At 46.0% G+C, this 24,427-nt stretch overlaps 2 protein-coding genes across 5 annotated transcripts in view; one reads left to right on the forward strand and one right to left on the reverse strand.

The window, feature by feature from the left end:
- TRAPPC12 (trafficking protein particle complex subunit 12) overlaps positions 1 to 1,003 on the reverse strand; it is a 108,696-nt gene extending 107,693 nt beyond the window's left edge. The window contains exon 1 of one of the 2 annotated variants that reach the window (XM_054476580.2): positions 823 to 1,003. The gene's annotated coding sequence lies outside the window, so the exon portion shown is untranslated. The remainder of the gene's footprint in view (positions 1 to 822) is intronic. The other variant, XM_054476579.2, reaches the window with a different exon arrangement.
- Positions 1,004 to 2,740: 1,737 nt separating this feature from the next.
- The window catches only part of EIPR1 (EARP complex and GARP complex interacting protein 1), a 192,774-nt gene continuing 171,087 nt past the window's right edge, over positions 2,741 to 24,427 (forward strand). Inside the window, exons 1-3 of one of the 3 annotated variants that reach the window (XM_054476591.2) lie at positions 2,839 to 3,040; positions 18,235 to 18,598; positions 19,947 to 20,030. Coding sequence is in view for 1 of the 3 variants with exons in the window: in XM_054476590.2 (XP_054332565.1) it covers positions 2,999 to 3,040; positions 19,947 to 20,030 (126 nt within the window). In the remaining 2 variants the exon portion in view is untranslated. Of the gene's footprint in view, positions 3,041 to 11,645; positions 11,790 to 18,234; positions 18,599 to 19,946; positions 20,031 to 24,427 lie in introns of those variants that run through there. The other 2 variants (XM_054476590.2, XM_063649006.1) reach the window with 2 other exon arrangements.

Here is a 24,427-nt window from a genome sequence, read left to right on the forward strand (position 1 = left end):
GTAACACTGTGTAATATTTCATGTGCATTTCCCCTGTCCCTCTCCTACCCTAATCCCAAGACGGGCCTGGCTCATTATCCGCCAGCATCTTCTGAATTTGCGAAAAGTGACTGAATCCAAAGACACCATATCTTCAAGTAGCCATAAAAAACTACAAACCGTAGGTCCAAGAAAATTTTTCTTTGGGGCTAAACTCTTTCGTAGTGAAGAGTGAAAAAATGACACGTTAAAATACATCTTTGACCCTAACGCTTTCTGTTGAATAAACGCTTTTTCGGTCTTCACAGTAAATATACTCTACAATTAGTATGTGTAGCAACAGCGGACGTTTACACAGTGACTCAAATGCTTTTACACTGCATTGCAGCCTCACAATGCTGAGTTTGGCAGAGCAGGTCATTAGTAACCTCTTTCCGCGGGAGGGTGAATTAAGCCTAAGAGAAGTTACGGGGCTTGCTGGGGGCCAGGCTGGCACCGAGTCTGGAGCTGGCGGTTTCGGGGACGCCTGGGCGCGCGCCAGCGGGTAGCTTCCCACACGCTTCGCAGCAGCTTCCCCTCCCTGCAACCTCCGCGGGCTGGAGACGCTTCCAGCCCTCTGCAGACGTGGCGAGCAAGGGCCGCGGCAGCGTGGAGCCTGGCACAAGGCCCGCAGAGCACACACGCCCTTGGGTGGCAGGCGACCCCGAGCCCGGACCCCACGCCCACTCTAGCATCGGCCCCAGAGAAGGTCCCCCAGGCTGAGGCCAAGGCCGACGTGCTCCCTCCCCGAGGTGGCGCTACACGGTCCCATCCCCTGTGGACTGCCGAGGCCCTGATCCTCACCTGCCACCCGCCCACTGTAGCTGGGGGAAGGGGTCGCCTGCGGCCGTGACCAAGGTCCGGGAGGAAGGTGACAGAAGCCGGGAATCGGAGAACTAGCACCCCCGGGCAGCTCTGTGCGCCTGCGCGTGCCGGGCCGCGGCGCGCCTACTTCCGCGCATGCCCGATGCAGGAACCCGTGGCCCTGGCCCCAGGCCGGAAATGGGGTTCGTTTCCAGTTCGTGTGCTGTGGGCGGGGCCTGGAGCCCCAGGCGTGAACGCGCACAGGCAACCAGGAGCCGGTAGTTGAGAGGAATGGACCTTGTACTTGGAAATGGGAACGGAGACTCCACTCCATCTAGCCTGATTCTGTCACTCAGAGGCAATAGGCAAGCCTGTGGCAGATGGGGCGGGTGAAAGGGAGTCGCTTAGGCTATTTTTATTGGCCAGCATATCCTAGAAATCAGTGTTTCTATGGATTTGTCTTTGTGTTTATCTGTATTTTGTAAGCTTCTTACCATGCACCTGCAGTACTTGTATAATAAAATTCATGATAAAGATATCAGTGATAGGTGGGTGGCTTTAATCCCGAAGTATGAAGGCCCTCTTAGCTCCGCAAGTTAATATCGGCAAACGGAGTGGTTGAATAGGACGATTCTCATGTCTGGGCCTTTGGTTACTTGATTTATTTCTTTCTTGTTTTTGCTTACTTGATTTCTTTTCTTTTTTTTTCTTTTTTTTTTTTGTGACCGACTGTGGCTCTGTCGCCCAGGCTGGAGTGTAGTGGCGCGATCTCTGTTCACTGCAACCTCCGCCTCCCGGGTTCAAGCGATTGTCCTGCCTCAGCCTCCCGAGTAGCTGGGATTACAGGCGCGTGCCACCACGCCCGGCTAATTTTCGTATTTTTAGTAGAGACGGGGTTTCACTGTGTTGGCCAGGCAGGTCTCTAACTGACCTTGTGATCCACCCTCCTCAGCCTCCCAAAGTGCTGGGATTACAAGCGTGAGCCACCGCGCCAGGCCTGCTTATTTGATTTCTAATTTAATCTCTAAAATCTCATCCACTCAACAGATGTTCATCCAGCCTTAACTCTATACCACGCGCCGTGCCCAACTGAGCAAAACCAGACCCAACCATTTCCGTCACGGAGATCAATAAAGGGTAGAGGGGAAAGCTAATCACAGAAATGGAGGGAAGGTGCGTGGTCCTGGAAGCCCCGGTGGAACCAGGCTAGCGGCGTGGTTCAGCTATGATGTATTTTGGAGTCCTTGCAATGCCATTTCTGCCGGCCCAAGGCCAGGGCAGGCACTTTGGGCAGGATGCGTAAGAGGGGCGGTCTCTCCACCACAAGTCTTCAGTCTTTGGAGACCTCTAGGAATCCCAGGGCCTTCCCTTCCGACTCCCATTCGGAGGCATATGCAGTCCAGGACCACCAGTGGTGCGGTGCTGGCTTTCATGATAACCCCATCCTTGGTAGTGCTTTCTTTGCTACACAGTGCTGGGCACCTGCAGAAATGCATTAGGCATGGTCCCGGCTTAGGGCACCTTGGGCCGAACCTAAGGGAGTCAAGACAGCTCAGGTGCCCATCCTGGCTACCCAATGGACCAATGCGCGCTGCGACTGTGTTACTCAACTTTGCAGCGTCTCATCGGTAAAATGGAAGTGTAACAGCTTATTCACAGGGTTGGATGAAGCTCCTTATGGCAGTGCGTGTGAAGCGCTGGTCCAGCGCTCAGGAACGCCAAGTACAGTACAAATGACAATACATGGCGGCGCCCAACTACGGCGTGATCGATTCTTAGATGCTAAGGCTAATTGCCGCTCGCTCCCGACGGCCTGTGCCCGGAGCCAGCCTCCGCAGCCCGCTCCGCCCACCACCTTATTTCCTCTGGGCGGGGTTCTCACCTCCAGGAGTCCCGGCACTGAGGGCCCGGATGTGAGCGCAAGTGGCCATGCGCACAAGCCAGCGCCGCTGCCATTGGTCGCTGGTGAGGAACAGATTGATGACACATCCGAAAAATAGGAAGTGGCCACTACGGAAGCTGCTCTGGGCCAAAAAGACTGCCAGTTTGGAGTCGTTTGCTGCGGGGAGGGAATGAATAGGCGGGCGCTGGGAACAGGCCCGCGAGGTGGGGACGCGCCGGCCGTAGCGAGGGCCTTAGCGTGTGAGCGGCCGGGGTCGGGTCGCTTCCCCGCAGCATGGAGGACGATGCACCAGTGATCTACGGGCTGGAGTTCCAGGTGGGTCACTCGGAGGGCGGCAGGTGCTGCTCGGCCTGGCTGTTGATAGCATGCGCGGTCCCGTGGTGACTGGTTTGCAGATCTCCCACCGGCCCTGCAAGGACTCGTGCCTGTTCCCTAGTTCCCATTTTGCAGAGAAGTAAACTGAGGCTTTAGGAGGTTAAACGGTTGTACTGGATAACAGGGTTGGCCACAGCCGGCCTGCTTCCTTCCCCTTCACATCCTGTCCCGAACATGACTTCTGACCTGGAAGTTATCACTCACTTTGGTGGACTCATTTGTTTACAGGCCCACCTTTTCCTCTAGAATTTGAGTTCCAGAAGGTAGGAACTGTATGTTGTTTTAAAAAAAATTGTTTGATTTTGAAACAATTTAAAGTATTTAGAAGAGTTGCAAACATACATAGAAAGTTCTTCTTTACCCTCCACCCAGCTTCCCTTACTGTTAACACTTTACATAACCATGGTACATTTATCAAAGCTTAGAAATTAACATTGGTACACTAATATTCAGTAAACCACAGACTGTCTTCGGATTTAACTGTTTTCACACTAGTTTTTTACCTTGTATTTTCCAGTGCCTTTTCATGACTGTCACATAGTAGGTATTCAACAAATGACTATGAACTGAATGAGCCCCCAGAGCATAAGCAATGCACATGGCAGTTCAGGACAGCAAGAAAGCTGCCGTGGATAGAGTAAATGCGTCAGGGGGAATGAGGTAGGGGATGAGATGAGCGGGGGAGGAAGATGAGGATTGTGTAGGGCCTGTTAGAGCCCTGTCCTGGTTTTCATGTATTCAAGTAGCTTTTGAGAATGTGTTATGCCTAAAGCACTGAGGGACAGATAGATAGAAACACAGTTCACTGCCATATGAAATACTTGATACATAATTTTGTGCAGCAGTATGTGTTAAAGATATAAATGATGTCTGCTTTTTTTTTTTTTTTTCGAGATGGAGTCTTGCTCCGTTGCCCAGGCTAGAGTGCAGTGGCGTGACCTTGGCTCACTGCAACCTCTGCTTCCCAGGTTTAAGTGATTCTCCTGCCTCAACCTCCCGAGTAGCTGGGATTACAGGCACCCGCCACCACGCCCAACTAATTTTTGTATTTTTAGTAGATATGGGGTTTCACCATCTTGGCCTGGCTGATCTTGAACTCCTGACCTTGTGATCTGCCTGCCTCAGCCTCCCAAAGTGTTGGGATTACAGGTGTGAGCCACCGCACCTGGCCAATGTCTGTTTTTAAGTAGGTTGCAGTCAGAGAGGCAGCAGTGTTAGTAAAATAGTATATGCCACCCAGACACTTAAGTTTTAAATCCTGCCTCTAGCACTTATTAACTATGTGACCTTGGACCTCAGTTTCCTTGCCAGTAAAATATGCATCTCCCCTCCCTCCACCCCATGGCTGTTATGAAATTAAATGAGTTAATACACTTAATTGAAGCACGTAGAACAGTGCCTGGCACATAGTGTGTTCAATAAGTGTTGTTCTAATTGTTATAATGAGAGAAAATTCCTTTTTTTTTTTCTTTGTAGAAACGGGGTTTCGCCATGTTGCCCAGGCTGGTCTCACACTCCTGAGCTCAAGTGATCTGCCCTCCTTGGCCTCCCAAAGTGCTGGGATTACAGTCATGAGCTACCGCACCCTGCCTAAGACAAAATTCTTACAAATAAATTTTATGCAGGGCAGCAGCTAAGTGTCCTGTGTAATAAACTGTGCTATAGGATTTCACCAGTGGTTGTATCACATTCACAAGACTGATGGCTTAACTACCAGTGATTTAGCTCTGGACTATGTGTCAGACACTCTGCTTAGCACTGTACAAATATTTCATTTAATTCTCACAGCAATCATTATTGGTAGGTGTTATTGTTCCTGTTTTATAGATGAAGAAACAGCCTCAGAGAGAATAGTTACCTGTCCAAGGCCACTTAACTAGTAAATGATAGACCTTGGATTCTGACCTAGTTAGACTTTCTGACCCAAACTGACCTCAAAGCCCCTTACCTGCTAAGTTCTCCTGCTTTCTCTTTAACTAGATACACATAGGGATACACAGGGAGAGACCACATGGGTAGATAGAAGGTTCCGTAATCTTGTACTAACTGAGGGTGCATACTCTGCCAGTGCTACTTAATTTAACTTCTTTTTATTTTTTATTTTTTTATTTTTTTTTGAGACGGAGTCTCGCTCTGTTGCCCAGGCTGGAGTGCAGTGGTGTGATCTCGGCTCACTGCAAGCTCCGCCTCCTGGGTTCACGCCATTCTCCTGCCTCAGCCTCCTGGGTAGCTGGGATTACAGGCGCCCACCACCATACCCGGCTAATTTTTTGTATTTTTAGTAGAGATGGGGTTTCACCGTGTTAGCCAGGATGGTCTCAATCTCCTGACCTCGTGATCCGCCTGCCTCGGCCTCCCAAAGTGCTGGGATTACAGACAGGCGTGAGCCACCGTGCCCGGCCTAATTTAACTTCTTGATCTCCTTAAGAAATCTCTCAAAAAACCCAGAGGATTTTATCTTCAGTATTGCATCTTTGAGGTTAACTGAAATGTTATTTTCTGAGATTTGAAAAATGAATGAAATTGATTCTCCTAAGGGAGTCAAATATATTATTGGATTTTCTTCTTTATCTTAAAAGAAGTAGCTGACTTTTGCTACTTGGATTTTATTGGATAGTACTGTGGACCAAGACTTTCTTGAGTTTGAAGAACCATCATTGCAGTAAACAAGAAAAGAACTGAAAAGGATAGTGTTTTTTTTTTTTTTGCTTGTCAGTGACATTCAAATCCCATGGAGAACACTTTACATGAAAAGATAGAGATCTGATCGTTGAGCGCTGAGTGAAGGTAATGAGGCTTGAAAGAAAGGGCAGTACTACAACTGCAAAGAAAAGACCAACATCGAGGGTCGTTAAGATCGCAAAACGCTGAGCAAATTCATCGTAATGATTCTGGATTTTTTTATAATTATATTTGAAATACATGAAATTTCAAATGATTATTTGAAATGCTTTTGCACACTTATAGTTTACTGGTCAGTAGAAATCCATTTTCTCAATATGAGTTTAATGAATACTTGTCAGTTAACACAACTGTAGTTCTTTGTGACTATCTCAAAGTACGTACAAACAGTATGACTTCTCTCCTGCAATCATGTTTCTTTGAACTTTTAACATTAGTAGACCTTCTTTGTTGTGTGGGTCAAATCTCCATGTGGCACACATGCCTAGTAATGGGAAGAGTGAACTTCTAGGCAGTGGTAGCTCTGCCCATGTAGGTCTGGGGGCAGGCATGTGACTAAGATGGACCAGCGGCCAGCAGGGCCTGCAGGTGTGGGCAGAGTGAGGGCTACGTCTGCCGACTTCTATTTGAGCCCACTGCTGTCAAGTGAGCTGGGCCAGACCAGAAAGGACGGTCGGGGTGGGAAGGTGGGTGACAATGATGACTTGGGCTTGTTTCAAGTCCTTTCCCTTCGGTTTACCACCAAAACCAGGAAGCAAGCAGGGCAGGTTGTAAGCCACACGAGGGTATGCGTGCCTCCTTTCTGTTCTGGGAGGTTCTCCTGGAGTCCTGAGATCAGTGCAGTCAGGTCAGAGGGGCAAAGACACTGTGGGCTTTTGGGTTTTTGTGCCATCAGTCTGAGGGACAGATGGACCAGGCCAGCGTTCAAGGGTCTGTCTGTTGCCAAGTGAGGAAAGACTTTTGAAATGGAAGATGGGGATTAAATTTTCTTTTCTTTTTTCGAGACAGAGTCGCTCTGTCCCCCAGGCTGGAGTGCAGTGGCACGATCTCAACTCACTGCAAGCTCCCCCTCCCAGGTTCATGCCATTCTCCTGCCTCAGCCTCCTGAGTAGCTGGGACTACAGGCGCCCGCCACCACGCCTGGCTAATTTTTTGTATTTTTAGAGACGGGGTTTCAGGGTGTTAGCCAGGGTGGTCTCGATCTCCTGACCTTGTGATCCGTCCGCCTCGGCCTCCCAAAGTGCTGGGATTACAGGCGTGAGCCACCACACCCAGCCTAGAGATTAAATTTTCAAATGCCTTTTTATATCCATGGAACTGATAATTTGGTCTTAGGATTTTTCTCTTTTGATCTCTTTGGTCAGTTACATTAATAGCTTTTTAAATATTGGCCCAGCGTTTGCATCCTTAGAAAGAATTCCACTTGATTGTGGAATAGTCCTCTGCTGGATTCAGTTTACGAGTCGTTTACTTAAAATGTTCACATGAATATCTGTGTATTTTCTTGGTTGAGTTTTGTTTCACTGCTATGCTGGCTGCATGAAAAGCACTTAGGAATTTTCCTTTTGTTTCTGTGTTGGAAACAACTGCAGGTAATATTGGTGTTGCCTGCTCCTAAGGTGTGGTGCCCTTACAGTGTTCACTTTTTAATCTGTGGTAACTAGCTGTTCAGATTTCTTGTCTTTCTTTTCTGATCCGTTTTGGTAACTTACATTTTCCTGGAAAATTAATCATTTATTCAGTGGACAAATATTTATTCCCTGCAATAAGGCAGGAGGAAACAGACAAAATCCCAGCCCTCATGGATTTACCCACCCAAGACGCACCCTTGCAGAGGTATTTCTGTAGAGGAGTGAAGTCTCTTGAGAATTGAGGATTTGTCTTTTAGGTTGTTCCCTTTTTTTTTTTTTTTTTTTTTTTTAAATTTCATCAGTTGAATTTTTTTTGTTTATTTTTAATTTATTTTTATTTTTACTTATTTTTTGGGACAGAGTCTCACTGTGTGACCCAGACTGGAGTACAGTGGTGCAATCTTGGCTCACTGCAACCTCCACCTCCCAGGTTCAAGTGATTCTCCTGCCTCAGCCTCCTCGGTAGCTGGGATTATCGGTGTGTGCCACCACACCCGGCTAATTTTTGTATTTTTAGTAGAGATGGGGTTTCACCATGTTGGTCACACTAGTCTCGAACTCCTGACCTCGTGTTCCATCTGCCTTGGCCTCCCAAAGTGCTGGGATTACAGGCGTGAGACACCGCGCCCGGCCAGTTGAAAATTTTAATACAAAAAATTCAGAACAATTTCCATTCATTTGCTCAGCATGTTGGTCTTCTTTTATTTGCAGTTGCTTATATTATTTGTTTCCATTCTTTTTATTAATACAAACATTTTAAACCCATGGATTTTCTTCTGAACACTCACTTCTTGATTTTATTGTTTTGTGGATGTTTTTTAGCTTTGAATTTAATTTTGAATTTCAGGTCAAATTTCTTTTTTGACCTCAGATTCGCTGGAGAGACCCTTCTCAATTCTGTCCCTGTCGCCTGCTGTGTTTGGGGGTTGTCTGTCTTTGTGTCCTTTCCACTGCAGACTTCCTTCCTGTGCTGGAAGTTTTCATTTCCGTCTATTTGTCTTGGGTCATCTTGCCATATCTTCTTTGAGCTCTGCTTTGCATTTTTCTCTTTTACTTTTCTTTTCTTTTTTCTTTTGAAACAAGGTTTTGCTGTCACCCAGGCTGGAGTGCAGTGGCACAATCTCAGCTCACTGCAACCTCTGCCTCCTGGGTTCAAGCGACTCTCCTGCTTTAGCCTCCCAAGTAGCTGGGATTACAGGTGCATGCCACAATACCCAGCTAATTTTTGTATTTTTTGTAGACAGGGTTTTGCCATGTTGGCCAGGCTGGTCTCGAACTCCTGATCTCAAGTGATCCGCCCACCTCGGCTTCCCAAAGTGCTGGAATTACAAGTGTGAGCCACCATGCCGGGCCTCTTTTTAAAAAACTTTTTTTGAGACAAGGTCTTGCTGTGTTGACCAGGCTGTAGTGCAGTAGTGTGATCGTGGCTCATGGCAGCCTGGAACTCTTGGGCTCAAGCTCTCCACCGGCTTCAGCCCCCTGAGTAGCTGAGACTACAAGCCTAGCTCATTTATTATTTATTTATTTATATATCTCTATCTATCTAATCTATCTAGTCAATCAATTAATCAATGAGATGGGGGTCTCATCATATTGTCAGGCTGGTCTTGGACTCTTGGGCTCAAGCAATCTTTCCACCTTGGCCTCTTACAGTTGTGGAATTATAGTCTTGAGCCACCACACTCAGCTTCTTTTTTTGTTTTTATTAAAACAATTTTTTAAATTGATTCATATTAAATGTATATAGTTTCAGGGTATATATAATAAGTTAATACATTTATATGATGGTAAAAATCAAATCAGTGTATCTGAGATATCCATCACCTTAAATATTTGTTTTTTCTTTATGTCAGAACCATTCAAATTATTCTTTTAGCTATCTTGAAATGTATGACAGACTATTGTAAACTGTAGTCAGCCTGCTGATATGTTGACTTATTTCCTCTATCCAATGTATATTTGTACCTATTAACCAACTTTTCTTCATCCAAGCCACCCTGCTACTTTTCTCAGTCTCTGGTGACCATCAGTCTACTCCATTTTCAGAAGATCCACTTTTTTTTTTTTTTAGCTCCCACAGATGACGGAAAACGTGTTGTCTTTCTATGCTTGGCTTAGTTCACTTAACATAATGACCTCCAGTTCCATCCATTTTGCTGCTAATGACAAGATTTCATTCTTTTTTCGTTCTTTCTTTTTTTTTGAGACAGGGTCTCACTCTGTCACCCAGGCTGGAGTGCAGTGGTGCAATCTCGGCTCACTGCACCCTCTGCCTCCCAGGCTCGATTGATCCTTCCGCCTCAGGCCCTGGAGTGGCTGGGACTGCAGGTGCACATCATCACACCAGATTAATTTTTTTTTGTATTTTTTGTAGAGATGGGATTTCATCATGTTGCCCAGGCTGGTCTCAAACTCCTGAGCTCAAGCAATCCTCCTGCCTTGGCTTCCCAAAGTGCGGGGATTACAGGCATGAGCCACTGTCCATGGCAATTTTATTCTTTTTTATGGCTGAGTAATATTTCACTGTGTATGTATAGCACATATTCTTTATCCATTCATCTGTTGATGGGCACTTAGGTTGATTCCATGTCTTGGCTATTGTGAACAATGCTGCAGTATACCCGGGGGTGCAGGTATCTCTTCAACATACTGATTTCCTTTCCTTTGGATATCTACCCAGTAGTGGGATTGCTGGATGATGTGGTAGCTCTATTTTTAGTTTTTTGAGGAGATGCCATACTCTTCTCCATAATGACTGTACTAATTTATATTCCCATCAGTAGTGTATGAGGGCTCCCTTTCTCTACATCCTTGCCAGCATCTCCTATTTTCTGTCTTTTTAATAAAAATTATTCTATCTGGGGTGAAATGATACCTCATTGTGGTTTTGATTTGCATTTCTCTGAGTTAGTGATGTTGGGCATGTTTTCATAGACCTGTTGGCCATTTGTGCGTCTTCTTTTGAGAAATGTCTATTCAGATCTTTTGCACATTTTTTAATTGAGTTATTTTGGTGTTTTTTTTTTTTTTTTTTTGCTATTGAGTTGTGTGAGCTTCTTATCTGTTGTGGTTATTAATTGCTTGACAGATGGATATTTGCAAATCTTTACCCCTTCTGTGTCTTCTTCTTTTCTTTTCTTACCTGTTTATTTTTTTGAGACATGGTCTCACCCTGTCAAGCAGGCTGGAGTGCAGGGGAGCAGTCTCTGCTCATTGCAGCCTTGGCACTCAAGCCTCCCACCTCAGCCTCCTGAGTAGCTGGGACTACAGGCGCACACCTCCACACTTGGCTGACTTTTATATTTTATGTAGAGACGGGATTTCACCTTGTTGCCCAGGCTGGTCCCAAACTCTTGAGCTCAAGCCATTCGCCCAGCTTGGCCTCCGTCAGTATTAGGATTATAGGCATGAGCCAACATGCCTGGCTGCTTGTCTTTTCTTGTCTTCCCTGTTTTTAGAAAGATGATTCCTCCATTAAGTTTTATGATTTTCGTTGATATGTTTGATTACAATTTTCAGCCATCCTGTGTCACTACTTCCCAGTTTGTGTTTTCCATCCTTTGATGTCTTTTTCTGTTTTTCTTCTCTGCCCGTCTCCCTTTGTAGTGCCTTTGCTTGGCGGCTGTGCTCGTTTATTTTGATCGCTGGTCTTTTCATGGTGAATCTTTCCTGGTCCAGCAGGATCTGTATGTGGAGCTGGGCCTGGCCCCCATCGCGGGCTGGCAGGAATGCTGACAACATACTGTTGTGTTTGTGAGGAAATTTTTTGAGCTGTCATTTACCCCAAGCCCAAGGAGAAGGGCGGATGCAGGCCGCCCAGGATGCAGCACCTCTCCCCTCAGCTTGAAGAGCCAGAAACAGCTTCCTGAGAAGACACCAGGCGGCCCTGCCTGCCCTACTCTCCTTCCTACCATGTGGTGTGTGGGAAGTACCTGCCCCCAGCCTGGGCACCTGTTGCTGTCGTCCCCTCCAGGGTTTCAGCATTGCTTCCCGGGCATGCATGTGGTCTAGGGACTGCTCCCCGGGGTGTGCGGGGCTGTGGCTCCCCCAGCCCGCCTCCAGCACCTGCTCCTTCCTGACCTCAGCAGCCAATGCCATCTGTCTTCAGATACTATGCCTTTGGATTATAGATGTTTCTAAGTTTCACTGTAGATGGAGTTTATATTTCTGTTTTTCCTTCTCTTTTTTTTTTTTTTTTTTTGAGACAGAGTCTCACTCTGTCACCCAGGCTGGAGCGCAGTGGGGTGATCTCCTTCTTCCTGCTTTTGTGTGATTTCCCAGAGTCTGAGAGGAAAGAAATGAAGTCTTCAGCCCACCGCTTAAAACCTGAAGTCCAGATTTGACTTGATAAAGTAGCTTTTGTGGCGAGATTTAAGGTAAACTGGAACATGGACTCAGTCAGGAAAATTGGTTAAGAGGTTAAAATGTAATTTAAGCACCGAATGGGGAGAGGAGGGTGGGGATGGAGAGTGCTGGAGGAGCCAGAGCCCAGGTATTGGGTGTGGGGCTGGGAGGGAGGGCTCACCCCCATGCGTATGAATGAATGGGGCAGGCTGGAGGGAGGGGCACATCCCCCTGTGTATGAATGGGGCAGTCTGTGGGGGAGGGGCTCACCCCTGTGTGTATGAATGGGGCAGGCTGGGAGGGTGGGGCTCATCCCCTTGTGTATGAATGGGGCAAGCTGTGGGGGAGGGGCTCACCACCCCCCCCACCCCCCCCTGCTGTGTGTATGAATGGGGCAGTCTGGGAGGGAGGGGCTTATCCCCGTGTGATGAAAGGGGCTGGCGGGACTGGGGAGGGACAGGGACCAGAAGGGTAGTTGAGGTCCAAGCTTAGTTGAGTGGATGTGCCCAGGGGCGCTTAGTACAGGTCTGGCTCGGGCAGTTTAGGAGGTGCCTGGGCACCAGATTCACATTTGGAAAGCATGGGCCTAACTTACAGAAAAGGGAGCATGCCTAAGGGGAAGGTGTGGATGAGAATAGTCAGAATCGAACTCCAGAAGCAAAAATGTAGGTGAAGGGAGAAAGAAGAGCAGGAGGCGATTGGGAAGGCCTTGCAGGGTGTGCAGATGGTGGAGGTGCCCGTGTGAGGGAGTCCAAGGGCTTGGGCAGGGTCAGAGGGTGGAGGTGCCCGTGTGAGGGAGTCCAAGGGCTTGGGCAGGGTCAGAGGGTGGAGGTGCCCGTGTGAAGGAGTCCAAGGGCTTGGGCAGGGTCAGAGGGTGGAGGTGCCCGTGTGAGGGAGTCCAAGGGCTTGGGCAGGGTCAGAGGGTGGAGGTGCCCGTGTGAGGGAGTCCAAGGGCTTGGGCAGGGTCAGAGGGTGGAGGTGCCCGTGTGAGGGAGTCCAAGGGCTTGGGCAGGGTCAGAGGGTGGAGGTGCCCGTGTGAGGGAGTCCAAGGGCTTGGGCAGGGTCAGAGGGTGGAGGTGCCCGTGTGAGGGAGTCCAAGGGCTTGGGCAGGGTCAGAGGGTGGAGGTGCCCGTGTGAGGGAGTCCAAGGGCAGGATTGGGGCTGGAGGCGGCTGTTGGGTCTGACAGTTGGGTGACTCTGATGACTGAGTGGAGGTCAGGTCAGCACAGGACGAGGAACTGGGCGCAGCTGGCTGGAAGGGCTGGAAGAGCACTCCTCGCCTGCTTACCCATCATTACACCTGCTGTGAGTGGAAGGACGGAGATAGGGCAGTAGTTTGGGAGGGACATTGAGTCAAAGACAGTTTTTTTTTTTCCAAGGGGAAGGGGACATGTGAGCTGTTAACCAAGAAGCCAGAGAAGGAGAGGTGAGAGCAGAATGACTGTTGTGGGGGTTTCCTGGAAGCCAGAGATGGCTGTTTCCTTGGGGACCTGTGAAGCGAGTTCTTTCGTTGCAGCTTAGGGGGCTGGGCTTGCACCAGGGTCTTGCGAAGAGATTACAGGTAATAGCTGCCCCAGGCAATACAAAATGGAGGAGGTGGGGGTGGAATGAAAGCCCCTTAGCTACGTGGAAAGGCTTGGACTTCAACGGGTAAGTGCAGGAGCGAATGGATGAATGTGTGTTAGGGCTTCTGGGCTCTCAGAAATAGAGCATCATCACCTCAGTTCTCCTGGAGGGTTTATTTTCCTTCTAATGCACTTCATGCTTTGACTGCATTTTTTCTTTTGGGTGTGGGAGATGAGAAATGGGTATTTAGGTAACACAGAATGGGGAAGTTAGCACTTTGCCCCCTTTCCTTCTTTTCCTTTTTTTCTTCTCTTCTCTTCCTCCCTCCTCCCTTCTTGTCTCCTTCCTTCCCCCTCCCCTTTCCCCATACTTTCCCCTTCCTGAGGGTCGTCCTGGTGATTGGTGAGCAGCGCTTTGTAGCGGTCCTTTCTGGAGGGAGACTCTCAGTGTAGGAGGCAGGTTCATCTGCCCCTGGCCTGTGTCTCCCGTGCTTCAAGCTGAAGCCCCTCTCCACCTGCCCTCCTTAAACCTTCTAAGTGGGGAATTCTGATAGCAAAGCTTTGATGGACATGGTTTGCTACCTGTTTCTGGTAACCACTTACTTGCTTAACCTAGTAAGCAAATGAATACAGTTTTGAGTTTCCCCAAGGGAACAGTGTGTGCTCAGTTAATATGTCTAGGTACTGATATTTCTACCTTCTCTTAGTAGTCATAAGGTTCCTGATGATTCTTTCCTGCTACGATCCTGAACTCTCAGCATTTCCAATTCCTTTGCCTGGTTTGGTTCCCTACAGGGTGGTGGGAGACTAGAAATTTGGCTTTATGAGAAAAATGCCTTGGCCTTTCTTTCTTTTTTTTTTTTTTTTTTTTTTTGAGATGGAGTCTCACTCTTGTCACCCAGGCTGGAGTACAATGGCACGACCTCGGCTCACTGCAACCTCTGCCTCCCAGGTTCAAGCAATTCTCCTGCCTTAGCCTCTTGAGTAGGTGGGATTACAGGCGCCTGCCACCACGCCCAGCTAAGTTTTGCATTTTGAGTAGAGACAGGGTTTTACCATGTTGGCCAGGCTGGTCTCGAACTCCTGACCTCAGGTGATCCGCGCGCCTCGGCCTCCCAAAGTGTTGGGATTACAGGTGTGGGCCACTGCATCCGGCCTCGCCTTGTCCTTTATGAGAACTGGGGAAAACACACAGCATTTTTATTATAAAGGGACCTGTGTTCCAGCTTCTACCAAATGTGCCATTTGTGTTGCCAGCTACCCTACTTCACCATGAGAGAGCCATAGCCGGGCTGAACGTTGGGAGTGTGGGTTCTTTTTCCCCTTTGGTAGCTCTGAGGCACAGGCGAAGTCACATGACCTTGCTGGTCCTCAGTTTCTTTATGTACTAAATGGGAATAATCTGCATCCTGTCTTCTGTGTACTTCATTGAATTATGAGGATGAACCAAGACAGAATATGTGAAAATGTTTTTTGACATATTATGCCATAAAAATTTGATCTTTTATAAGGTCATTGGAACACCTGTAAAACGATCATTCTGACTAGACTTAGTGGTCATGTTATCATTACTTTAATCAAAGAGGTAGAATTATACACATGGAGATCTGTCACCAGAATGGCCCAAATTAAATAATTTTTGGAAAGCTCTTAAACTTTTTATTTCACTGTGATTTTTAAAGATACATTTTAGATACGTCTATACAAATGATTCTCTGCTTCCATTTTTTTTTTAAAGAAGTGTCTTTTGTATGAGGTTGAATAAGATAGTTTCAAACTTGCAATGCTTTTCTAAAACTGCATCCTCTTCACTCTGTCTGAAACAGATGATCTATTTAGACTTGTTTTTCTGCCTGCTTACCATGATTCCTCTCCAGGTATGCAGCTCTCGGCTCTGCAAATTGCTTTAGAGTGGAGTAAATTGAATGCCTGTTCATTGTTGTCACTCAAGCAGCTTCTGCATTTTCTGAGTTGCTCTTCTTTTTTTCAGTATAGTAGTCACTGACACAATTTACTTATTTTTGGTTTTCTTCTATTTTAAAGTGATGGCATTTAATCCTGCCTTCTGTCTAACTTTGAGCTCCTGGGTTCATTTTGACAAATGTTAGTATGTTGTTATTATGGTCTGTGCCAGTGTTTTTGATACTTAATCGTCTATCATCTTGGCTTTTAATCTTTTTGAGTCTTTGTCTCCTGTCTCCTAATGAGAGTCCAAGTTTCCTGAGGGCAGAGGTGGCACCTCATACCTCTTTGATGCCTCCACAGCACCTGCTACTAGGCAACCCTTCATCACTGACTTGAGGCATAGACAAGCTTTTCTGTGGAAAAATAATCATTCCCTTTCAGGTGGGTCCTCTCCTGGGTGCTATTTTTGGGGCCTTTTGGGCTTTTTAACGTCTAGGGTGATAACACAGTCCTGCATTTGAAAATCTTGGTGTTCTTGTCTGAAGGTGGACCTGTCCCGGTGTTCTCTCTCCTGACCTGGGGTTCAGCCTTGGAGCAGTCAGGGCTTTGTCTTTCAGGAATGGCTTGCAGTCCTCCTCATCAGAGTCATCTTTCTCCAAGCCAGAGCTGTCTAAATTGGATAGAGTCAGAGGCTCTGTGAACTTGCTGATAATTACATGCAAAATTTTCTGTGCATATATGCACATTTTTGGCAGAAGGGCTATAACTTTATGAGTCTAAAGCTCCAAAAATTGTCCAGGGACGTTGCAGCAGAGAGTAGAAGAATACTGACAGTGGGACCCTTACAGGTACCTTGAGGAGTTGAATTGGCTCACACAGATATTTTCTCCAGGTGTCTAATCATGGGAATGTTGCTCTAGACATGTGTATTCTTGGTTTTATTGAAATATATTTTAGCTGTTGAAGTTTTTTGCTGCTATTTTGGGAAGGTTGGGAACATAGATAATATTGGTTATGTTTTCTAAGAACAGTTCATGAAATTGTTCTCTCTCAACTTTTTTGCAGCGGACACCCAAGAGATGTCCTTGTTTTGCTCTAGTTGTGGAAACCAAGTCAAAACTAGGCAGACTAAATGGTCAGGGCAACCGTTCACTTGTTTCTTTTACCTGGTTTTGAAAGAAATGAATCAAAACAGCGGAAAGAACATGTAAGAGCTGGATGTGACTGCCAACGAGGTGGGAAGTAGGTGTCAGGTGTATTCGGAGCTCCATATAGGAAGGGGGCGTGACCGAATGGGGGCATTTAGTGAACTGTAGGATGCAGGGTTAGTTTCCTGTTGCTGCCATAACAAATTCCCACAAACGTAGTGGCTCAAAATAACATAATTTTATTATTTTACAGTTCTGTAGGTCAGAAACCCAAAATGAATCTCCCTGGGCTAACGTCAAGACATAAGTAGGTCTCTATTACTTCCTGGAGGCACTAGGGGAGAATCTGTCTCTTCACCTTTTTTAACTTTCAGAGGCACCCACATTCCTTGGCTCATGGACTCTGTTAAAAGAGAAACTTCAGCTGAATTAAATTTAAAGGAGTTGAATTGAACAATGATCAATTTGTGAATTGGGCAGCCCCCAGAATCACAGCAGATTCAGAGAGACTCCAGGGATGCTTTGTGGTCAGAACAAATTTATAAGTAAAAAAAGGGAAGTGACATACAGAAATGGGAAGTGAGGTACAGAAACAGCTGGATGGGTTGCAGGCTGGCGTTTGCCTTATTTGAACACAGTTTGAACACTCAGCAGTGTATGAGTGGTTGAAGTACGGCTGCTGGGATTGGCCAAGACTCAGGTGTTACAGGTGCATACTCCTAAGTTAGGTTCTCAATCTTGTCTGCATATTAAGGTAGGTTATGGTTCATCCACAAGGACTCAAATATAGAAGCATGGAGTCCTTCTCAGGCCATATTTAGTTTGCTTTAACAACTCCCTCGTTCATCTTCAAATCCAGCAACAGCCACTGCGTCCTCCTCACAGCTGCCATTCTTACCAGTGGAGGGTGTCCAGGTTCTTGGCATCTTGAGCAAAGAACTGGACAAAACAAAGTAAGGAAAGAATGAAGCAACAAATGCAGAGAGTTTTTGAAAATGAAAGTACATTCCATGGGGTGGGATTGGGCCAAGCAGCCGCTCAAGGGCCCTGAATGCAGAATCTTCTCGGGTCCAAATACCCGCTAGAGGTTTCCCATTGGCCACTTGGTGTTTACCCCATGTAAATGAAGTGATGGCCCACAATCAGTGTGATTGGTTGTAGAAAGCAACCAATCAGAGCAACCAATCAGAGGCTACAGTGAAGTTACAAAGTTACAGCCTTATGCAAACGTCTGATTAGTTGCAAAAAGCAACCAATCAGAGGTACTTTCAATTTCCCTACTGCCATGCAGGAAAGGTGAGGGTTTGCAAAGGGTGTAGCCTCTGGTCCTTTTGTTACTTGGGTGTGGAAAATTAGGGTTTTCCTTTCAGTTTAGTTCTAGGAAGTCAGTGTGAATTGGCCTTAGGTTCCCTGCCTCCAGACCCTGTTCTCCTGCCTCACCACCTCTCTGATTCTCTTTTCTGTGGTTACATTTCTCTGGGGCTACAGCCAGGGAAGGTTTTCTGATGTCAGTGACCCATGCGATTCAATAATCCAGGATAGCCTCCTCATCTCAAGGTCCTTAATTTAAGCACATCAGCAGAACCCCTTTACCGCGTAAGTTAACATTCACAGGTTCTGGGGATTAGAATGTGGATATGGGTGGAGGGCAATTATTATGCTGGCCACAGGGACTTGATCCAGGTGCAGTTAATGCTTGTCCTAAAACAGATGGATTTGAATTTATAAGCCTGCAGTGCTAGTCACAGCTCTAGTAACCAGTTGTACAACTTTTTCCTCTAAGCCTCAGATTCATCACCTGAGATTTTAGTTTTATCTTCTAATTATTAAACATATTAACCATAGCTATTGCAATTCAGGCTGTTGTATACAGCCTACATTTCTCTTTCAGGAAATCCAGCCACTTCTGAGATTGTTGGAGGCTGATAGCTCTCAGCTGGGCCCTGCTCCAGGAATTGCCCTCAGCTGAACAGAGGCACTTTGCCCAAGGTCACACCCCTCCTCAGGAAAAGCCTGCATCCAGTGACTGACCTGTGGGGGTAGGGTTTGGGTGGTATAAAACCCTGGCCATCTGGCCTTAACTCGGAAGGCCCGTCCAGCTCCAGAGCTCCCCATTGGATTGGCTGAGGCCTCCATTGCAGGTGTGATGCATTTCATCTTCTCCCTCAGCCCAGCCCTTCCTCCTTCACCCCAACATGGAATAGTTCCCAAGAGCACTCTCTAGTAAGTCTCCTTTACATACCGTTAGAATTTTAGAGCCTGCTTCCCAGGGAACCTGTTTGAATCCTCTGTAGCCCTTTTTCTGTTGGTTGTTGTTTCTTTTGGTTTTTGATCATGTGGTTTTGTCTTATTGTATGACTGGCTATTTTAATTAATTATTTATTCATTTTATTTTATTTTATTTAGACAGGGTCTTGTTTGGTCACCCAGGCTAGAGTGCAGTGGTGTGATCATGGCTTACGGTAACCTCAACCTCCTGGGCTCAAGTGATCCTCCTGCCCCAGCCTGTTGAGCAGCTAAGTCAACAGGCACGAGCCACCATTCCCAGATAATTTTTACAATTTTTTTTGCAGAGATAGAGTCTCGCTATATTACCCAGATTGGTTGGCCAGAACTCCTGGCCTCAAGTGATCTTACTGCCTCAGTCTCCCAAAGTGCTGAGATTAGAGGTGTAAGCCACCATGCTTGGCCTTGTGACTGGCTATTTTTGATTAAATGTTGAACATTTTTCGGTGTCAGATTTTAGAGACTTGGGATGTTATCTTCCTCCAGAGGATTGACTTCTGGCAGGAGGCTGGCTAGCCTAAGGGCACTGGCCTGCTCCAATCAGGATTGAGATGACTTGGAGCTTTAGCCTGTGCAGGTTGGTCTGATTCTTGTTTGCCTTCACTCCTGGGCTGTACACCTGTGGGGTTAGTGCTTTACAGGCTCTTCTCCCGGGTGGGCCCTGTGCTTGGGTTTTTGTGCCCTGAGCTCCACGAGTCTGTCAAAGCTCTCGTCAGCATCAGCCTGTCAGCCAGGCTTTCCAGACTGGCAGGTACCTTTAGGTGAAGAGTGACCAGGTGTTGGGCTTCCCCCCAGGCTTCCTCCTGTCCTGGATCTTGGCATTTCTTCGTTGCCTTGGTAGTTCTCTGAGGCTGCGAAACAGATTCAGGTTATTCCTTTAGTTTTTCTAGTTGTTATCTGCAGAAGAGTTGGTTTAAACCCTCTACTCTGCTATTGCTGGAAGCTATTTTCTGCTGTATTGTTGAAATATAATTTGTTTAACCAGTCTTTTACTGTTGAAATAATAGTTTTACTAAAAAATAATTTAAACATTGATGTGTAGATAATTTACATCTTTATTGCTTAATTTTGTACCCATTTACAATGATTTCCATATGCAAATTTGAAGTGGAATTGTGTTGAAAGTGTGCAAAAGTCAAAGGCTTTTAATACATATTTCTAAATTGCTTTCCAGACACTCTGTACTAATTTATACTTTATCAACAGTAGATAAGATAAACTGCCTTTTTAATCTCTATTAAATCTAACTTCATAAATGTGCATGTGTTTTTCTTCCCTCCTGCAGGCACGTGCCTTAACACCTCAAACTGCAGAAACAGATGCCATTCGGTTTTTGGTTGGGACGCAGTCTCTTAAATATGATAATCAGGTAACTATTTTTGACAAATGTATACATGATAATTACTAAGCCTATTCTTAGTTTTATAACCATTTTGCTCTGATTTTCCAGCAACATTTGAGAAATTAATGCCACATAAACAAAATAAAACTTTCATTTGGATTTAAGTCTATCTTCAAAGAATATTATCCATCTATATGTATCGACTGTGTTCAGTAATTTAAACTTCCTCTGTTTGGCATGACTTTCATAGTCTTGTTTGGCTCTTGTGGTTATATAGATTTGGCTTTATGAGCAATTGAGAAGCAAGGATATGTGGTCACCACTACCCCTTCTTCTTGGGCCTGTGGCTTACTTCTTTAATTGCTCCTAGAACTCTTTCTAGGTGAGTGTGGGGGGTGTCACAACCTCATCCCCACTTGACCCAGGCCACTTGAACTGTCACTGCCACTTGATCCATCGCTGCCACTTAATCCAGGTGGGGATACAGATGGAACCCTTTTGCTGTTCTGGCCACTGTAGTGGACACTTAGGAGATCTGGATTCGGTTCATGGCCTGGCAGTAACCATGTGACCTTGAGCACATGGATTCCCCTTGCTGGACTCCATTTTCCTCATTGCTAAAGTGGAGATTAAAATGAGATGCCATGGTGATTGCAAAGATGTGCATTGTCTTTGACACTGGGAAAATGTGCGGGAGGCCATGTCAGACATGGTCTAGGGCTTCTGTCCGGCTTATCTGATCACACAAGGGAAATGGCATTCAAATAGCTGTCGAAGAATATGCAGGCCTGGATAGGATGTAGTGAAACTGTCACTTTCTTATGTCGATAAAGATTTAAAGTCGGCATAGTCATTGGCAACTAATTCAGTGATACATCCTTAGAGCTTCATAAATAAATGTTTATATACTTAATCTGTAATTCCTGTATCCCAAACCTAGGAAAAATCATTATACACGAAGAATATTAATTATAATGATACTTATAGTCATAAAAACTTACAAGCAATCAGAATATCAAAATGCTTGAATGTTAGGTTGAACAGTATGAAATTGCCACTTGTAATGGCAGATTCGTACACTTCCCTCAGGTTGAATCTGGTTACTCACAGTGAATAGTATTCCCTTATTACACTCATTAAAAGTTACAGACTCCTAAGAAACATGACAACTTAAGAATCATTAGATGATTTGGTGGGACGTTAAAATTGTGTTTCCAGTATGATCAGCATGGTGTAAAAAGCAAAGTGCACAATTGAATCTCTTCTCAGAATAAAGACTGGAAGGAAATAGGCCAAAAAGGACTAAAAATTGAGCCAAGGGTTATCTTCAGATGCTTTTCACAGGGGATGTGTTCCAAGACCACCCAGCGGATGCCAGGAAACCTTGGCGAGTACTGAACCTTAAACATAACATGCTTTTTCCTATACTTTCATATAGGTAAAGTTTAAGGTATAAATTAGGCACAACAAAAGATTAACAACATAACTAATAAAAAAAAACAATGATTATTAGTTATGAAAGTTATATGAATGTGGTCTCTGTCTCAGAACACCTTACTGTACTATACTCACCCTTCTTATAGTTTTTTTTTTTTTTTTGAGACAGAGTTTCACTCTGTTGCCCAGGCTAGGGTGCAGTGGCACGATCTCAGCTCATTGCAACCTCCTCCTCCCAGGTTGAAGTGATTCTCCTGCCTCAGCCTCTTGAGTGGCTGGGGTTACAGGCATGCCCCACCACGCCCAGCTAATTTTTGTATTTTTAGTAGAGATGGGATTTCACCATGTTGGCCAGGCTGGTCTCAAACTCCTGACCTCAGGTTATCTGCTGGCCTCAGCCTCCCAAACTGTTGGGATTACAGGCATGAGCCACTGCGCCCAGCCACTCACCCTTTTTCTTGAGAAGATGTGCAATAATATAAGGCCTGTGTGATGACATGAAGTGAGGGGAATGACATAGGCATTGTGATGTAGTGTTAGGCTATTACTGACCTTCTGAGGATATGTCAGAAGCAGGAGTATCTGTTTTGGGTGATCCGGATCATCAAGCCATACGGTGTTGATGGTTTGATGTCAGGAACAGACAGTGTGGATGGCTCAGGGGCAGGTCTCTTTTGTAGCATGGATATGCTGATCAAAGGTGTCAGGAACAGACAGCGTGGGTGGCTCAGGGGTGGGTAGCTTCTGTAACATGGATGTGCTGATCAAAGGTGTCAGGAAAGACCGTGTGGGTGGCTCAGGGGCAGGTCTCTTGTAGCATGGATATGCTGATCAAAGGTATCAGGAACAGACAGTGGGTGGCTCAAAGGCAGGTCGCTTCCGTAGCATGGATATGCTGATCAAAGGTGTCAGGAACAGACAGTGTGGGTGGCTCAGGGGCAGGTATCTTCTGTAGCATGGATATGCTGATCAAAGGTGTCAGGAACAGACTGTGGGTGGCTCAGGGGCAGGTCACTTTTGTAGCATGGATATGCTGATCAAAGGTGTCAGGAACAGACAGTGTGGATGGCTCAGGGGCAGGTAGCTTCTGTAGCATGGATATGCTGATCAAAGGTGTCAGGAACAGACAGTGTGGATGGCTCAGGGGCAGGTAGCTTCTGTAGCATGGATATGCTGATCAAAGGTGTCAGGAACAGACAGTGTGGATGGCTCAGGGGCAGGTAGCTTCTGTAGCATGGATATGCTGATCAAAGGTGTCAGGAACAGACAGTGTGGAAGGCTCAGGGGCAGGTAGCTTCTGTAGCTTGGGTATGCTGATCAGAGGTGTCAGGAACAGACAGTGTGGATGGCTCAGGGGCAGGTAGCTTCTGTAGCATGAATATGCTGATCAAAGGTGTCAGGAACAGACCATGTGGGTGGCTCATGGGCAGGTTGCTTCTGTAGCATGGATATGCTGATCAGAGGTGTCAGGAACAGACAGTGTGGGTGGCTCAGGGACAGGTAGCTTCTGTAGCTTGGATATGCTGATCAAAGGTGTCAGGAACAGACAGTGTGGGTGGCTCGGGGACAGGTAGCTTCTGTAGCATGGATATGCTGATCAAAGGGATGACTCACGTTTAGGGTGGGATGGAGTGGGACGGCTCCAGAGTTCATCACACTACTCAGAATGGTGTGTGATTTAAACTTATGAATTGCTTATTTCTGGAATTTTTCATTTAATATTTTTGTACTACACTTGACCACAGGTAACTGAAACCTGAGAAAGCAAAACCTCAAATTGGGACGAGGTGGGGGCAACATCTATTCAGGATGTAAAATTCTTTTCTTTCTAATATTTTGTTTTCAGAATGTGTATATATGCATGTGTGTTACTTTTCTCCTGGAAAACATATAAGAAGGGAATTACTTATTTATAAAAATAGTTACCAATGGCCACCTGAAAAGGAAGGAGGACCCACCATGAAGATGGCCTGTGGTCTCAGGGATGGTGCCTACAGGGGAGTTGGGGAGTAAAACCCACATGGGCGACAGTGGTACAGAGATAGGATGGGAGGCACGCCAGTCTGCCTTCCAAATGCGGCTCCAGAAAGCAGAAGCCAGCAGAAACCCGGGAATTCAACACAAAATGGGGCCATGGAAAGCATGATAGTTACCAGCAAATTACGGTGTACCTGCTCTTAGCCAGAATGTAGTAATGGCATTTCCATTTGGTAATGACATTAATGAAGAACCATTGGTACCAAAGTTATCAAAATAGAAGAAATAAAAAGAGGCCAGGTGTGGTGGCCCATGCGTGTAGTCCCAGCACTTCAGGAGGCCAAAGCGGGTGGATCACTTGAGGTGAAGAGTTCAAGACCAGCCTGGCCAACATGGTGAAACCCTGTCTCTACCAAAAATACAAAAATTAGCTGGGTGTGGTGGCACGCACCTGTAATCCCAGCTACTTGGAAGGCTGAGGCATGAGAATCACTTGACAACTGGGAAGATGGAGGTTGCAGTGAGCCGAGATCGCACCACTGCACTCCAGGCTGGGTGACAGAGTGAGACTCTGTCTAAAAAAAAAAAGAAAGAATCGCCCAAAATGACAGAAAGTGTTTTAATCTGCCTTAATTTTTTTTTTTTTTTTTTTTTTTGGGAACAAAGTAACATTCAGTTAATTATTTTAAATAAGCTCTCCAGTTTTTCTGTTTCCTTTCTTCTAAATTGAAGAGTTCTGATAATTACTCAGGTTAGTTTCCCAGGATCTTATTTTTTTGAGTCAACAGTGTGTTTTATTACACACCTCATGTATTTCCACACTTGCCTGCAGTTGTCTGTGTGTGAATCCGTATGATAGGTATGAAGCTGTGTTTTTGACTTGCTGGTTTTGTCTTTCTGTTTCTGGTAAAGGCATGTGACATTGTTGAGCTGTTCATTCATTCATCCACTTGACAAATGCTTACTTCGTAGATTAACAGATCTCTTTAATTCCTCTTTTTTATGTGCTG

This window comes from Pongo pygmaeus, chromosome 12 (assembly GCF_028885625.2).
Source record: "Pongo pygmaeus isolate AG05252 chromosome 12, NHGRI_mPonPyg2-v2.0_pri, whole genome shotgun sequence".
In the NCBI taxonomy this organism is placed as follows: domain Eukaryota; kingdom Metazoa; phylum Chordata; class Mammalia; order Primates; family Hominidae; genus Pongo; species Pongo pygmaeus.